The 15,879-nt window shown below is 48.3% G+C and overlaps 4 protein-coding genes across 4 annotated transcripts; 1 reads left to right on the top strand and 3 right to left on the bottom strand.

The window, feature by feature from the left end:
- Positions 1-55: 55 nt before the first annotated feature.
- POJ06DRAFT_254252 (histone-fold-containing protein) lies at positions 56-1,486 on the bottom strand. Its single transcript, XM_056187747.1, has 4 exons — positions 1,064-1,486; positions 926-1,010; positions 835-876; positions 56-781 (listed from the first exon to the last, which is right to left on the bottom strand). Exons 1-4 carry the CDS (start codon positions 1,313-1,315, stop codon positions 477-479), a joined length of 684 nt encoding a protein of 227 aa, XP_056043145.1. The 5' UTR covers positions 1,316-1,486; the 3' UTR covers positions 56-476.
- Positions 1,487-5,161: 3,675 nt separating this feature from the next.
- POJ06DRAFT_115020 (HAD-like domain-containing protein) lies at positions 5,162-6,370 on the top strand. Its single transcript, XM_056184143.1, has 4 exons — positions 5,162-5,329; positions 5,465-5,559; positions 5,614-5,684; positions 5,743-6,370. Exons 1-4 carry the CDS (start codon positions 5,264-5,266, stop codon positions 6,249-6,251), a joined length of 741 nt encoding a protein of 246 aa, XP_056043144.1. The 5' UTR covers positions 5,162-5,263; the 3' UTR covers positions 6,252-6,370.
- Positions 6,371-6,488: 118 nt separating this feature from the next.
- On the bottom strand, positions 6,489-9,133 carry POJ06DRAFT_268575 (chloride channel; the record flags this gene model as incomplete). Its single annotated transcript, XM_056189320.1, has 6 exons — positions 6,489-8,021; positions 8,070-8,147; positions 8,197-8,288; positions 8,342-8,677; positions 8,728-9,012; positions 9,070-9,133. 6 exons carry the CDS (start codon positions 9,131-9,133, stop codon positions 6,489-6,491), a joined length of 2,388 nt encoding a protein of 795 aa, XP_056043143.1.
- An 821-nt stretch (positions 9,134-9,954) lies between these two features.
- POJ06DRAFT_254238 (carbamoyl-phosphate synthase L chain, ATP binding domain-containing protein) lies at positions 9,955-14,325 on the bottom strand. Its single transcript, XM_056187746.1, has 6 exons — positions 14,033-14,325; positions 13,908-13,928; positions 13,824-13,831; positions 13,686-13,767; positions 12,878-13,634; positions 9,955-12,824 (listed from the first exon to the last, which is right to left on the bottom strand). The coding sequence occupies exons 1-6, from the start codon at positions 14,136-14,138 to the stop codon at positions 10,244-10,246; spliced, it is 3,555 nt and encodes a 1,184-aa protein (XP_056043142.1). The 5' UTR covers positions 14,139-14,325; the 3' UTR covers positions 9,955-10,243.
- Positions 14,326-15,879: the final 1,554 nt, after the last annotated feature.

The following is a 15,879-nucleotide window of genomic DNA, read 5'->3' as shown; positions in this document are numbered from 1 at the left end:
TGACCACACCCAAACGCTTCCGCCGGCGCGGGCTAGTTTCGTATTTAGACTTATTCCCAACTGACACTCCACATAGACGTACGATTAATTATGCCCGTCATTCCTAGATGTAGAGGCAACGCGTTAACTATTAATTGCGATTCGAGATATAAATTTATGATAATTCTGGTTTTTGCTCATTTAGCACATCGTGAACAAATTACTTTTCGCAGGTCTACCTAGTGGGCCACATTCACTGTTGCTGCTGCAATAAGGTGATAAATGCATTCATTATATATCCAGCGCTCAGATATCACATACAGCCCCCTTTGCATACATGTACACTCGTGATTTAGCTCAATGATGGCCAGCCGCCATCTGTCAAGATCCAAAGTCCCATCCTATTGTACAGTCGTCATAACTTCCCAGATTGTCGTTAATATAATAATTGAAACGTGGATATAATCTATATTTTAATCACGCATAGTCACGACAGCCTAGTCCTCATCCATAGGGTCGGGAGGAAGGACCACCGCAACCGGCGGTCGGGCTTCCGAGTGAACCGGCGCAGATTGTATTGGAACTACTAACGTCATCTGGCCCTTTTCTAAGATAGGAACCGACGCTGGTGTGGATTCGTGAGCAGTCGTACGTTGCGTGTCTGCAATTGGAACGGTGCTATCTGCGTCGGCGATTGTGGCGGGGTCGATATCTGACATTGGATCTATCTGGCCCTCGGCTTCGGCTCGTGCCCTTCTGTCTTTGAGAACTTTGTGTAGAGGAACTGTCCGTGGGATGACGTCTATACAATGTCAGCGAATTGAAATCATTGGAAAGTAGAGAAGTTATGCTTGCCTGATAAGAACTCCAGTTCGTCTAATTTGTGTACAGCGCTGGCTATACCTAGTTAGCGCCCATCTTATCCAGGATGAACCTTCGAACTTACCCAAATCCTTATAATGCAATGTCTTCCTTCGTTCGGTTCGTGACATATGTAATCCTTGCTCGCACATATACTGGATAAACATCTCCTGAACACAAGTTAGCCGGCCGGAATACCCCACTTCTACCCAACACTACCTACAGTCGCGACAGTAACCGCAAAAGCAGCGCTATTCGAACACGCGCGCACATCCTCGTCTAGCTTGATTATTCGCTTCACGCGCGCAAGAGGCAACGATGCCTGTCCGGTTGGTGGCAGTGTGAGAGAACTCGGAGTTAATCCTTCCTCGCCCTTGGACTTTGCTTTTTTCTTGCCAGAGTTGCTCTTCGTGCCATTTATTGGCGCGATCTCGGCCGGGAGATCGTTTAGCAGCTCCTTGTCGGCGCTGGTCATTGCGATCGCAAATGCAGAAACGGCGTAGTGGAGTGAGGAAGAGCTTGCTTCAGTGGACGCCAATCCTTGCAGTGCTGAAGTGACATGGGGTCCAATATGCTTCCCAAACGCGTAGCATGCGCGCTCGCTTTAGCACGGGGGCGCCTGCTCCCAACTGCAGCCAGAAATTTGGGCACACGTCTCGCGTCATATACCAGCTCTGAAAGCCAAATTCATGATTACTACGCATTGCGGGATTTCTACATTTGCGGCCATGTGAATATAATTGTGTCTATTATGCATAGGGCTGTTGACGATACGATATCGGCACTATTTTTCCATATCGTCAATCGCCTTCGTCTAACTTAAGGTCTGCCGATATATATCGTCAATCGGCATCGTCTAACTGGAAGTCTGCCGATACGATATCGTCGTAATTTGACGACTGCCGATACGATATCGTCACCGATAATTGGAAGTGGCCCGTACAAATTGGGCTCGGGCTCACCTACCAAAACGGAAAAGTCTTGTGCCGTTGGCATCATTAACTCATCCAGATTCATTTATTCGTCATCATCCAGAAACGTGTGACACGGATCAACAGAGCGTGTAAGCAGTAAGCAGCGTGTAAGCAGTAAGCCGTCGTTTTGCTACCAGATGGAATTCAACATTCCGAATGAGCGATGATGGCTTGAAATCGAAACAACAAATAAATAAGTTCGTAGATCTTCAGAAGGAACTTCCACCCTTTACTGTTGAAGATTGGTCGCGTCTCGAGCAGATCCACCTAGTATTCAACAAGTTCAATGAGTTTACGTCCTTCGTTTCGAAACGGAATCCACAAATCAGTCTTGCCGTCCCCATTTACTATGAACTACACGAATTGCTCGATGACGCGAGTGAACGCAATGGTGACTTCACAAGACTGGATCAAGACATTGCAACCGCCGTAAAGATGGGCATGAAGAAGTACGAAAAGTACTATTCCATAATGGACGACTGCGACACATATTACTCTGCATTTGTCTTGGATCCCAGAGTCAAAGGCAAGTTAATCTCGCGGGAATTACAAGATGGCAATGCAGGCACCATGATTTTGGAAACTATCCGCACGAACCTCCATCAAAGATATGGGACTAGCTGTGCGGAGCATTATTCAACTGCACCACAACAGTATTCTACGGAGCATAGTGATGTGGGATCTAGAATGCTGAAGAAGCTGCAACTGGGAGATCAGTCTCTTGTCTCGGATATTGATAGGTACTTCGAGACCCCTCCGATCAGTGTTGCATATGCCACAGGTCAAAATTGGCTCTGTAATTGGTGGCGGATACACAAGGACGAGTATCCACAGATGGCAGCAGCAGCCAGGGATTATCTGGCGATCCCTGCCTCTGAAGTTGCTGTAGAGCGGCTGTTAAGCACAGCGAGGGATGTCTTAGGTACCCGCAGACATTCGTTGAAGGGCGATACCATAAGAATGCTGATGTTCATTCGCGACGGTTTCAAGTGGTAGGGGCCCAGGGCAGCGTGGGTGCGTTCCAATGTGCCTTCGTGTTCGTTCAGTCTGTTTTTCCGGCATTTGATGGTGACCCATCTGGGTGATTTACGAGTTATTGTTCGTCTCAGTCTGGTTATACAGTGTCAACATGCGTCCGCTTGGCTACTGGCGTCTTTTTCGGTTCCTTGCCTGTAGTGTACATAGCCCGTGAACATTTCCAACGTTGATCTTTGCGTTAGCATTCATTATTTTTATTTTATTTTTATAATAAATTTCTTTTATTTTTTAGTTTAACAGTAGTACTCAACAATTGTCACAAATGCTGGATAGGGACTATTGTTTGAAAACTCGCACGCTGACCACAAAAAACCTAAGAATTCAATGTATCAGAATATTGCCGATATCGTATCGGCAAACTCAGGTGCTGACGATTTCTACCGTCAATCGGCAATCGTCTAACTGGAAGTCTGCCGATATCGTATCGTCAATATCGCCAACAGCCCTAATTATGCAATAGAGACAGTCCTCTGAGCGATACGTATTCCGAGAACCCGCATACCCACGCCCTGCGCTTTCCACGAGTTTATTCAACCAATACATGACAGCTCGCATGACCCAGCATATTCAGACACGGTATATAACGGTGCAATAGGCACAATCGTGACAGTTGGATCTTCAATGCGTTGACAGCAGGAAGCAGCATCGCGTTTATTATGTTGCTGTACTGAGTATTTTTTTCCGTTTATACGGCTTGTCCAGAACGTGTTTCCACTTCACACAGCAGTACATGACCGCAACAGAATCTTCCTCCTCCGTCCTAAATCCGGCAATAACGCGTCTCCCAAACTCCCGTTTTCTGTATGTCAAACCATATATGGCATGGGAAGAAAGCGACCACCGCAGTGCGGCATAGAAACCCTGCCGACTTCAGAATCCACTGTGAGCGCATCATGTGCCCGCGAAATATTCGAAAGCGCATTAATAGCGTCTTCCGAAATGGGCAGTCACAGGCCTTGCGCTTCGCGCATCATTCATGAAGACCAAGATCCGTTCGCTGCCCATCGGTGTCCTTGTCTGACGACCAGGCACCCCGAGTATCACCGTGGTTTTCCGGGAAACCAGTTTTCGACAATGTCATTCGTATCAAAGTCAAGTTACTATGGTGACTTTGCAAAGTTGCATGGAGAGGGAAACTCTCTAGCATGGAAACAAGACATGCATATACACCTGCGGACTCTACGTCTGACAGAAGCGCTTTCATATGAGAAGTCTGTCACAGAGATGTCAGCTGAGGAAAAATTGGAAAATGAAAATGCCGGGGCCGCGCTGTTGGTCAACATGGACAGCGCGTATAAAAAATATTTTTTGAATATGAGAAAGCTAAAGATGTCTGGAGCTATCTTGAACATGAGTTTTCTCTAATCTGGGCAGCACATAAGCCACAGCTCATGTGCAAGCTGTACACGGCAACGATGAAAGAAGGCATGACATTGGAAAAGCACTTTCATTACATGATGCATCTCAGAGATCAACTTAAGGTGGCAAAAGTGGATATTGATCCTGCAATGTTCATGGAAGTGTTTGCTCGCTCGTTGACACCTTTCTATAATGATGCGTTGCCATCTTTGGTAACTGAAAAGGACATGATTGATAAGATGTTCTCTGTGTTGACACATTTCAGATTAAAGCGGCAGACCTTGACAACAGGTTCAGTCAATTCTGCTTATGCTGTCTCTGGTTCAAGCTCTTCAAAGCCAAACGTTCGCATCACTAGGCCTGGAAAGAAAAAATTTGAGCCCAACTGGCACAAGAAGAAAGATCAACGGATCACCACAACACCCTCATTGTTGTTCACTTCCAAGCGCCAAAAATATTTACTACATCGTGAACCAACCAAATTTATAGAATCCCACAGACCAAGAAAGAGTATCTCGGAAAGTGACATTGAACATGTATTCTTAAAGCGGTATTGCCAGTGCACTGGCAAGACATAGAGCTTGGCAACGCTGCCAGCCGCAGGGCCGACAGGGCCGAAACAGAGCCAGATACTGCGTGAGTGAGCGCGGGTTTGTGATTAAAAGGCTGAGAAGCCTTGAGTTGGCCATCAGTGTCACGATCGCCTCCGCCACTGTCGACAATAGTGTCCCATCAATTTAAAAAGAAACAAACGAATCCGGTCAGAATTCACGATTCAATGGAAGATCTGGCAATTTACTCTGATTTTTTAATAAAATGATAAATTTGCATTTATTATTAACAGCACAGTTACAAAACACTCCATGATAAATCTTGTGTGGCAACTGTGGGCCCTTTCCCTGGGCTTACCCGGCCTAGCGGCTCAGGGACTCTTGTCTCTCCGAGACGCCATCTGATACAAAGGAGACGCCATCAGATCGGCCGTGCACGCCCCGGATTCTTTCAACGACATAACCACTGCAATTGATTAAACTAGAATAACTAACGGCAAAATGCTGATTGCTCCTACTGTTAAAGCTATAGTCTTCACTGACTGGGACGGAACTGTTACACTCCAGGTACGATAGGTCTTGTCCTGTTTCATATACATTGGCGACATTAGAGCGAATTGAGCCAGTCAAATTCGCTAGTATCAGCTGGCTGGCCCGGGATTTGCAATAGAGAGACAGAGTCTAAATCGTGTACAATTGTAGGACAGCAATGATTTCATGACCGACAACATTGGGTTCGGGGAGAAGCGACGGCGCGAGCTCAACATAGAAGTTCTCGAGGGCAGATCGACATTCAGGTTTGTGCTGATCTCGTCATTTTAAGCATGCTAGTTGAACTAATTCCTCCAAAGGGATGCGTTCCGGGACATGTTAGACTCCGTCCACAAGCCATTCCCAGAGTGCATCGAGTACCTGAAAGAGCGTATGTAATTTTTGACCTGTGAATGGGATAGGAAGCGGGGGAATTAACGATAGACCAGACATTCAGCTCGACCCTGGTTTCGCAGATTTCTACAAGTGGGCCAAGGAATCCGGAATTCCTGTTATCGTGGTTTCGAGCGGTATGAAGCCGATCATTCACGCACTCCTAGTCAAGCTTGTCGGCGAGGACGCGGCGAATAATATCGAGATTGTCGCGAACGACGTCAAGGTCAATGACGATGGCTCGTGGGACATTGTCTACCGCGACGAATCTGGATTCGGGCATGACAAGTCTCGGGCCATTAAGCCGTACGCCGCGTTGCCGAAGGAGGAGCGACCGGTTCTCTTTTATGCCGGCGACGGAGTTTCGGATTTGTCGGCGGCCCAGGAAACTGATCTGTTATTTGCAAAGGTCGGACGGGACCTGATCACGTACTGCGAGCGCGAGGGTATTCCGTACCATGTGTTCCATACTTATACCGATATCCACGATAAGATCAAGGCTATTGTCAGTGGCGCCGTCACACTTGAGAGCGCGATAGAGAACAAGAACGTCGAGGCTTTGTAGAATAAAGGACTAAATGTCGGTATAGATACAGTGATTTCAAATACATAGAGAATATTTCTATAGTTATTCTAGATTGTTACTTTCTTTGGGTTCATGGGATGTATTAATGCGAGACTGCATTGGCGACCTGCTGCGAGAGTACCGGCCCGTAGGACACAAAAATTCCGCGATAAATAAAGGTCTTTATCCATTCCAATTCCAAATATTATATACATCAATCGAAGACACCCAGCTTAACTAATGTTTGTTAAACTGATACTTCAGCAGGTCCTTCGGCGTTATAAGCCCACACAACCGACCATGATACTCAATCAGGATAACACTCGGCCCCAATTTCTTGAACAGCTCCATTACTGTCTCCAGCGGGAAATTGGGGTTAACGCTGATTGGGGTAATATCAATGAACTGCGAAAAGTCGACATGCATTGCTCCTTGATGTTCAACTGGCATTCCACCCGCCGAGGCTTGACTCCCTATAACAACAGACGGCATGAGATCCGGCGCTTCACCTTGATCGCCGGGAATATCAATCCGTAACGGGGCCGGTTGTGGTGATGCGCTTCTTGCCATTTTCATTGTCGTCAATCCCACCGGCAAATCATAGGAGCTGTCATTTCCGGAGCTCACCAAAGCTGAATTGCCATAACTATCACTCGTCCCATTGCTACCCCCAGCTGCCGCGTTTCCAGTAACTGCCGATACTGATGCAGGGTGTAGCGGCCGTTGGTCTGGCGTGGTGAAGAAGCATTTTGCGGTAGACTGTAGGGGGTTACTCCGCTTAGCGCGCTCGATGGCATACTGCAGTTCCGTACGGCCGATATATCCAGACAACATCATCGATCGCGTGTCTTCCACAACGGGGAAGCCACCATAATTCGCCCGCTTCAAAACTTCTTCCACCTCGCCAAGCGTCATGCCATATGAAGGAAGCACCGAAACGCTCTCAATCATCGCATCCGACACGTTAACGCCAAACACGTGCTCCTCTTTATTATCCAAGAAGGGGAACCCATTGAAAAAGATTGCTTGGTCCGCAATCCCGCCCTTTCCAAATTTCTCATTAATAATCTTCGTCACACCGACGACTATCATTGTTGGTAGGATGTATGTCAGAGCTCCGGTTAGCTCAAACATAATAACGACGACGGAAACTGTGATATTCATGATTCCGCAAAGCGCGGCCCCTGCACCCAGAAATGCATACGTTCCGGGCGTAATGCACGGCTCATCCTTGGAGCACGCGGCGAAAAATGCCGATTCGGGATGAGTCTCATGCAGAGCCTGAACAATAATTCCAACTAACCGGCCAAACGAGGCGCCAATGGCCATCGACGGGACGAAAATGCCTGCAGGAACTTTACTGCCGTATGAAATGATGACGAGAAGTGTACGAACGACAGTTGCAAAGAGCAAAGACGCTATTTGACGGGATCGTGTAGAGGGCTCGCATAGACCATCGTAATCCTCGCCACCCTCGCATTCCTTAAACAAAATCTCCATACTCTCTGTCATGTCGATCTTTAAGAACTTGTTGAAGTAGCAGATAATAGCTGTGATTCCGGCAAGACACGCAGCCTCTTCAATCGCGTAATTTCCAAGATGTTTCTTACGGAATGCCTGTGCCACTAGATTCCATTTGCTTACAAAAATGCCGTATAATCCACCAAAAACACCAAGGACTATAAAGAAGATGATTTCAAAGAAATGCCAATCCCGGTCATAGTGGACCTGGAACATGACAAGCTGACCTGTGCGGAAGGGGTTGATAGCCTAGAGCGTCAGTATTTATCATTGTAGACCAATCACGTGAATACTTACAGCTAGTACAGCAGTTCCAAAAAGAGCACAGAAATAGCTCCGCCACATGGTTTTCAAACTAAGATTTGATGATATTTCCTGGTTCTTGTTAGCCGCGACATCGCACTTAATATACTTATTCGATTACCTCCAGAGAAAATATGACGCCACCAATAGGACTGCCAAATGCAACTGCGACGCCGGTAGCCGCGCACGCCGTCAGTATTTCCCTCATTTTGCCTAAGCATGTTAGAATTTACATCTCCGTGGCAACTTTAGAAATAACAACTTACTAGCATTTCGTCGATATTTACTGAAACATCTTGCAATCACATTTCCAGCGCAAACGGCATAATGGACACTTGGCCCCTCCTTTCCAACGCTCAAGCCTGAGGCTATTGCCAATGGCAAGCCGAGTGACTTGATCAGCAACGTCCAACCTCCCAGAAATCCCTTCATGACAAAACCCGATACGATGCATTTAATCTCGGAAATGCCTGACCCTGCGGCGTACGGAGCGTAGGATTTGACGAGAAAAGCGCTCATTGTTGCAAAGCATACTGATAGAATGACGAAAATGAGGTAGTTAAATATTGACCATGATGACCAGTGATGCCATTCCGGACATCCTGCACTAGGTATTAGCGGGTGGTCCACCAAAGTGTTGGGCCATACTCACCGTTCTCCGCACCCGAACAGCAAAAACTCTCGTTCAGATAAAAAGCCGTTGTGCAATATCCGAGCTTAATATCTGACAACCACTCCGTTATAATATTCAACATGGCTGCAATCGTACCAATGGACGCGCCAATGCAACTGACCACAATCCAGCCTTGTATAGATTCGTATAGTTCCCATAAATGAGCGAGTACTGTCGCATGCCAGCTTCTGCCGTAAATTCTTAGACTCCGGGAGCGCCGGACCCGCTGTCGTAATTGTTCTCGCGCTGCATCTTGTACCCAATCTAGACGCGGTTATTTAGAACCTAGCTATAGTGCTATTCGACTCAGGTACATCATACCTATCGTGGAAAAGTCCTCATATCGTTTGATCTCGGCAATCTCGTCAATATCGGTAGTAGCCATGGTAAGTTCTGAAATTACAAGTGGCTTTGCTGCTCTTCATACCCCCCCTGCACGTCGCCGCTGCTATATGTATAAGGTGCGATTTTGAACTGACTCCGCCTGCTCCTAAGCTCTAGTGTTGCTGACAATTAATTGCTAAAATGCAGGCCAACGTTGCAGACGGACGAGTAATGTAATTGAGTGTTGTATTGAATATACGAATTATCATCAAGATTGCAGGCCCGTCCAAAGTCCGACGTCATCATCAAGTGCTGCCTCGAATTTGCGAGCCGCGTTGCAGCGCGGTTCGCCGGGTCATCGGGTTAAGTTCATGGCTGGCGTTCTGCGTATAACTTTAATATTCTTAAGTTACGAGGGTTTTGATCTAACGATTGTGTCGTCCTTCAAAATACTCTGGCAGTATCATTTACTAATTCCCATTCAAGCAAGGTGTTCCGCCGACCACGAGCCTGTAACACAAAGGACTGTTCGATCGACAGCAACACGGTAAATCTCGACAGCTGAATCGCTCTAGCACATCACGTCGTCCGGCTCTATAAGATAAACGTACTGTAGTAGATTTACGGCAATCAGTCTGCAAGTAGGAAACCGTGATATTTACATGTTGGTCTTCGTAGTTGGTAGCGGCATCTTCGCATGCACCTCCGAAGCGGCCGGGGTGCCACTAACTCCCGCCCAGCGAATGCCGAATCCAAAGTGACCCTACCGACAAACAATATTTTTCGCTTTTGTAGACTTTAGCTAATTGTATGCACACTTCATGCCGTCCATAGCCGCGTATTATGGGTCAATGATGTCACGATAATGTAGTTACCCAACGGATCATCGACACCAGAGCTGCTGATTCGTGCCATCGATAAGCCGAGTCACTGTCGGCTGGGTTCCCTGAATTCTTTTGAACTAGTAACTGGCAACGTTTTCATATCATGACGATATATGATCATGTTAACATTCCTAGATACAATACATACAATTAAAAGTGCAGCAACATAACAAAATATATATATATATAGAAACACGCAAATCTAGCAGATCCCATCATCACTCGGTACCAATACAGATATAGTATCACCTTCCATTCGTCTTCTCGTAGTACATATGCATAGCCATTTAAGCATCTTCCTTGGCAATCTTGCAAATCAAATCGGATCCATCAACCGAGTCGCCCTCACGCACAACAACGTCAGAGACCTTGCCGGAAGCCTGAGCAGAGATAACCATCTCCATTTTCATTGCGCTCAAAACAGCGATAGGATCTCCTTTCTTGACCAGCGACCCGTCTTTCACACGGACCTCGATGACGACGCCGGACATGGGAGCTCCGACGTGGGATGGGTTGCTCGGGTCAGCTTTTGGTCGGGAGACTGCCTCGACGGACGCCAGCTTGTCATCGACTGTGACTTGTCGGATCTCACCGTTCAATTCAAAGAAAACTTCGCGCTGGCCGGTGTGGGTGGAAAGTGGGCCGATGGCGAGTAATTTGAGGATGAGGACCTTGCCCATTTCGATCTCAACATTGAATTCCTCACCAATCTCAGGTCGGCAGAGGAAGAATTTGGTCGGAAGAACGCTCAAATCACCAAACTTCTTGACAAACTTCTGGTAGTCCTCGTACACTTTTGGGTACATGACATACGACGCGACATCGGTCTCCTTGATCGCACCAAACTTCTTCTCCAAGTCCTTGCGAACGGCGGCGAAATTGATTGGCGGCAGCGTCTTGCCAGGGCGCTCGATCAGCTTCTCGCGACGGCCACGGAGAGCGTTAGTGCGGAGTGGCTCGGGGAAGCCGCCGTAAGGTTGACCGATGAGACCCTGGAAGAAATCGAGAACCGAGTCGGGGAAGTCGAGAGTCTGCGCACGCTCGACGACGTCCTCAGGAGAAAGCTTATTGGACACCATGAACTGGGCCAAGTCGCCGACCACCTTGGATGTTGGCGTAACCTTGACGAGATCGCCAAGCAACTTGTTGGCCTGGACGTACGCACGCTTGGTTTCCAGCCACTGAGTGCCGAGGCCAAGCTGCTGCGCCTGGAAGAGCAAGTTGGTGAGCTGGCCACCAGGAATCTCGTGAACGTACACATCTGGATCGGGACCCTTAAGATCGGCCTCGAAAACGGAATAGAGAAGACGAATCTGAGCCCAGTATGAGTCGATTTCGCGGATATGGTCGACATTGAGACCAGTGTCGATAGTGCCCTGGAGGGTGGCAAGAAGGGCGATGACGGATGGCTGTGAGGTCATCCCCGACATGGAGTTTGTGGCAACATCGACAACATCGGCGCCGGCTGCGGCAGCAGCCGCCATAGACGCGACACCAGTTCCAGCCGAGTCGTGTGTGTGCACGTGGATCGGGAGGTCTGGGTACTTTTTGCGAATGGTACCGATAAGGATCGTAGCAGCCTGGGGCTTCATGGTACCAGCCATGTCTTTGATACCAAGGATGTGCGTGCCCATGGCGACAATCTTGTCAACGACGTCTAGGTAGTATTCCAAATTGTATTTCTTCTCCGGGTTCAACATATCGCCAGAGTAGCAAATGGTAGCCTCAACGATACCACCAGCCTTGCGGGCTGCATCAACGCCGACCTTGAGCTGCTCCAGATCGTTCAACGCATCGAAAACACGGAAGATATCGACACCGTTCTGCTTAGCTTGCAAGCAGAAGTGATCAATGGCATTGTCAGGCAACGAGGAGTAGGCCACACCGTTCGCGCCACGCAGAAGCATTTGGAAAGGAATGTTGGGCACAAGGGCGCGGAGCTTGCGAAGTCGATCCCATGGGTCTTCGTACAGGAATCGCATGGCGACATCGAAGGTTGCACCACCCCAGCACTCAAGCGAGAACGCATTGGAATAAGCATAGGAAGTAGGGATGGCAACATTGGCAAAGTCGACAGTTCGGACACGGGTAGCGAGCAGCGACTGATGAGCATCACGCCAGGTCGTGTCCATTATAAGAGTGCCTTTGTAATCGCGCACAGCTTTGGCAAATGCCTCGGGACCCTTCTCGAGGTAGATGTTACGCCAACCCTTCTTGCACGGCTCTATGGTAGAAAGTGGGTTGCCAGACGCGTCCCGAAGGACTGGCATGATGATCGGAGTCTTGAGCTTGGGTTCTCCGATTTGGCCCTTAATGGAACTGCCATTGACCGCGAGGTCACCGAGGTACGCAAGAAGTTTCTGAGCTCGGTTCTGGGAAACCATCATGTCGAAGAGTTCCGGGGTATCGTCGATGAATGTTGTCCAGCAGTTACCGGCTACGAAAGTGTCGTGAGTTAGGAGCGCAAGTAAGAATGGAATGTTCGTCTTCACACCACGGATACGGAACTCGATCAGGGCACGGAGCATCTTCCTTCGGGCAATCTCGTAGGTAGAGCCAGAGCAAGTACACTTTACCAACATAGAGTCGTAAAAAGGAGTGATAATTGCGCCAGCAAAGCCGTTACCACCGTCGAGACGAACGCCATTGCCACCAGCGGACCTGTACACTTCAATCTTGCCAGTGTCGGGTTGGAAGTTCTTGGTAGGATCCTCGGTAGTGATACGGCATTGGATGGCGAAACCACGAGACGAGATGTGGTCCTGGGTGAGACCGAGTTGGGCCAACGTCGCACCAGCTGCGATCTGGATCTGAGCGGCAACAATATCAATGCCAGTGATTTCCTCAGTAATCGTGTGCTCGACCTGACTGTGACGTTGTTAGAGCGTGTGCTACAGGATGTGAAAAAGGCGAAATCGTACATTCTGGGATTGATCTCAATGAAATAGTGTCTGTTCTGACTGTCGACCAAAAACTCAGCTGTACCGGCATTGCGGTATCTGACGGAGGAAGCTAGCTTGACTGCGTCCTTAAGGATAGCATCCCGAACCGACTTGGGAAGATCCTTGGCAGGGGCAATTTCGACGACCTTCTGGTGACGGCGCTGGACAGAGCAATCGCGCTCGAAGAAATGGACAACATTACCTTCGGCATCACCGAGAAGCTGGACTTCAATGTGCTTGGGCCGGTCGAGAAATCGCTCGATGAAGACAGTGCCATTGCCGAACGCAGCCTTGGCCTCAGACGAGGCACGCAAAAATGCGTCCTTAATGTCGTCACCCTCGCGGACGACACGCATACCACGGCCACCGCCACCAAAGGCTGCCTTGATAATGACTGGGAAGCCGTACTTCTTAACGAAATCCTCGGCTTCGGATAGTTCTGAAACCGGACCCGGTGTGCCTGGGACGACAGGGACATTATTCTGCATAGCAATCGTTCGAGCAGACACTTTGTCGCCAAGAGCGTCGATAACGTGGTTGGGAGGACCGACCCAGGCGATGCCTGCCTCTTCGACTTTGCGTGCGAATTCGGAGTTCTCGGACAAGAAACCGTAACCGGGATGGATCATGGACACATCGTGTTCCTTGGCGATCTTGATGATTTCGTCCATTTGAAGATACGCCTGAACTGGCGTGTACTGGCCCCGCTTTCCGATGGGATAGGCCTCGTCAGCCTCTAAAGTACGTTAGCGCTGTTGATGGTCTCTAGTGGATGTGATGACCGTACTCTGTCTGTGCATGGACAAACGGTCTTCATAGGAGTAGACGGCGACGGTCTGCATGCTAAGTTCATGGGCGGTACGGAAAATCTTGAAACAATTAGAACCATATTCAGGACGAATTGGAGTGGTTAAGATAGACATACACGAATGGCTAATCAGCGAAATGCAACGAGCGCACTAGTCAGCAAGATAATCACAAATATGATGTAGGCGGACGGAAGACCTACGAATTTCACCACGATTCGCGACTAGAGCATCAGCAATGTTAGCATTATCGAATACCGATAGATTTTGACAAGAAAGGGTTAATCGGGCTCAAGTGGGGGGGGGGAAGAAGAAAAGAGAGATATACCCAAGATCTTGTTCATGGAGCCCAAGATGGCTGTCTGTTCACGCATGCGCTGCATTGTGGAGAGAGTTGTGCTGTCTGCAGCATTCGAGAAGTCAGCGGCAGACATGATTCGAAGCCTTTGAACAACCTGGAGAGGATTGTGGAAGGGTAGACGATGCTGTGGGCCCTATAAAGTACGTCGTTTGGAGAGGATGGCCATATAAGCTTAGAGGTCGAATGGTGGGGTGGGGACGGGGACACGGACAATCGTCGCGCCTAGACGTGGTGTGAATTCCACCAGAATAGGTTAAAACTGGAGGCAGTGTGCGTCGGTAGCCGAGCTGGGATGACAACAGCTGGCGGTGGAATGGCACCAGAATAGTAAGCTGCCAACTCGGCTGAAAATCGGCCCTTTCAAAAATTTTGCAGCCGCCGCACCCACATGACTCCTTTTTTTTTGTTTTTTCTTTGCATCACCGTGTGCCGTTACTTTTACTATTATTACCTATCTGTCGGGCGCATCCGTGTGACCGCCACAGATTCTTACTTGCTAATTGCTACTGCGGATTGTCTCATTGTGCGGTGCAGTTATGTTATACAGATGTGTGATAGGAGCGATATCCAGCAAAAATTTAGAAGGGGACTCGGCGAACGAGCCGAAGTGTTTTTGCTCTGTGCGGCTTCCCATCAGCTCCAGGCACGAGTCACTCGCCATTGGCCGCCCACCTTCGTGACGTCATAGCTGCCCACCAATTCCTGACTCTTGTTTGCCCTATAACTCGCTAATCGAGCTCCATGACTGCGATAAAAAAAGGGCTGGTAGTGTCAATTACTACTGGAGTACGAATCTTTATGATATGGGCTGCGATATATAATATAACATCGTCAATATAGATGACAGACAGGTGACGCATCGACTTCAAGCTGTTTGCAATTGCTTGTCCACTTCGCGGTGAAGATTTTGTCACCAACCTTCCCCCCCTAAGGCGCATCCGCTGGTGCGGATACCTTGAGTCAACCCAATTCACTTCGCAATCCTCTTCCGCCGCAAATTACCGTGCAAAAACTATGCTCGTGATCATGTCCATCTCTATTGCCTGCTGCCTGTGGGCTAGTTTGTGCCCAAGCGCCGCACTCGGCTGTCAACGGCAAACGACCTGACAACGACTACCACCTAATCATTAGAACATTTATGCGTACTTCTGTACACGTACACGTGATATACACGGTATTTCGGAGAGTTAACCTTCTATTGGCGACAGGGTCAATACGATATCGCCCGATGTGTGCCTGGCATTCAATTGTCCGATATTTCCCATTCACACGCGGAGACGGGCAATACCCAGCCACTTATCGTCATCGAACCGTAATTAATTTAGATTCATGTGGCATAAGGTCGTCTACATTCACATTACATAGAATAAGCAAATATATCTCAGGCGAACTGATTCTCCACGTTTTCGATGACAGGGATAACCTAACCCTCGAATCTGAATGACTGGATATTATGGTTTAATCCAAATCGTGAGTGTAGCGCCATAATTAAATGCTCCCGCAGCCCAAACTCGCATGGTTCAATTTCGGCTGCTGAGACACGCACGACTGAAGTGATGTTGTGAATAACTGCACGTCGTCAGACACATACATCCGTTGTGAGTGTTTGCCGCATATAAAGGTTTATCTGCAATACTTAGTATGAATATATGCTTCCTAACCCTGAATTGCACGCGTTTTGGCAAAACGGTGGTCTGTATAAAAATAAGACGGTGAAAGAACTTGGTTTGTAGAATAATCCCGGAACAATTATTTTAAGTTTCTAAAAAATAGAATTTCGTAGGTTGGAATTGGGTCACGGAGGCTATGCGACA

This window comes from Lipomyces tetrasporus, assembly GCF_029532465.1.
Source record: "Lipomyces tetrasporus strain NRRL Y-64009 chromosome Unknown POJ06scaffold_6, whole genome shotgun sequence".
In the NCBI taxonomy this organism is placed as follows: Eukaryota; Fungi; Ascomycota; class Lipomycetes; order Lipomycetales; family Lipomycetaceae; genus Lipomyces; species Lipomyces tetrasporus.
The sequence above is the reverse complement of the archived record's forward strand: the minus strand, read 5'-3'. Positions and strand labels throughout refer to the sequence as shown.

Bases quoted from the DNA above. Each gene is read 5' to 3' on its own strand.
- POJ06DRAFT_115020 (XM_056184143.1), top strand. From the start codon at position 5,264: ATGCTGATTGCTCCTACTGTTAAAGCTATAGTCTTCACTGACTGGGAC. The intron at 5,560-5,613 runs GTTTGTGCTGAT...ATTCCTCCAAAG, and splicing joins GAGGGCAGATCGACATTCAG to GGATGCGTTCCGGGACATGT. The intron at 5,685-5,742 runs GTATGTAATTTT...ACGATAGACCAG, and splicing joins CATCGAGTACCTGAAAGAGC to ACATTCAGCTCGACCCTGGT.
- POJ06DRAFT_254252 (XM_056187747.1), bottom strand. From the start codon at position 1,315: ATGACCAGCGCCGACAAGGAGCTGCTAAACGATCTCCCGGCCGAGATC. The intron at 1,011-1,063 runs GTAGGTAGTGTT...ACTTGTGTTCAG, and splicing joins TTGCGGTTACTGTCGCGACT to GAGATGTTTATCCAGTATAT. The intron at 782-834 runs GCAAGCATAACT...GACATTGTATAG, and splicing joins CGAACTGGAGTTCTTATCAG to ACGTCATCCCACGGACAGTT.
- POJ06DRAFT_254238 (XM_056187746.1), bottom strand. From the start codon at position 14,138: ATGTCTGCCGCTGACTTCTCGAATGCTGCAGACAGCACAACTCTCTCC. The intron at 13,929-14,032 runs GTATATCTCTCT...CTGATGCTCTAG, and splicing joins CTCCATGAACAAGATCTTGG to TCGCGAATCGTGGTGAAATT. The intron at 12,825-12,877 runs GTACGATTTCGC...ACAACGTCACAG, and splicing joins ATTGAGATCAATCCCAGAAT to TCAGGTCGAGCACACGATTA.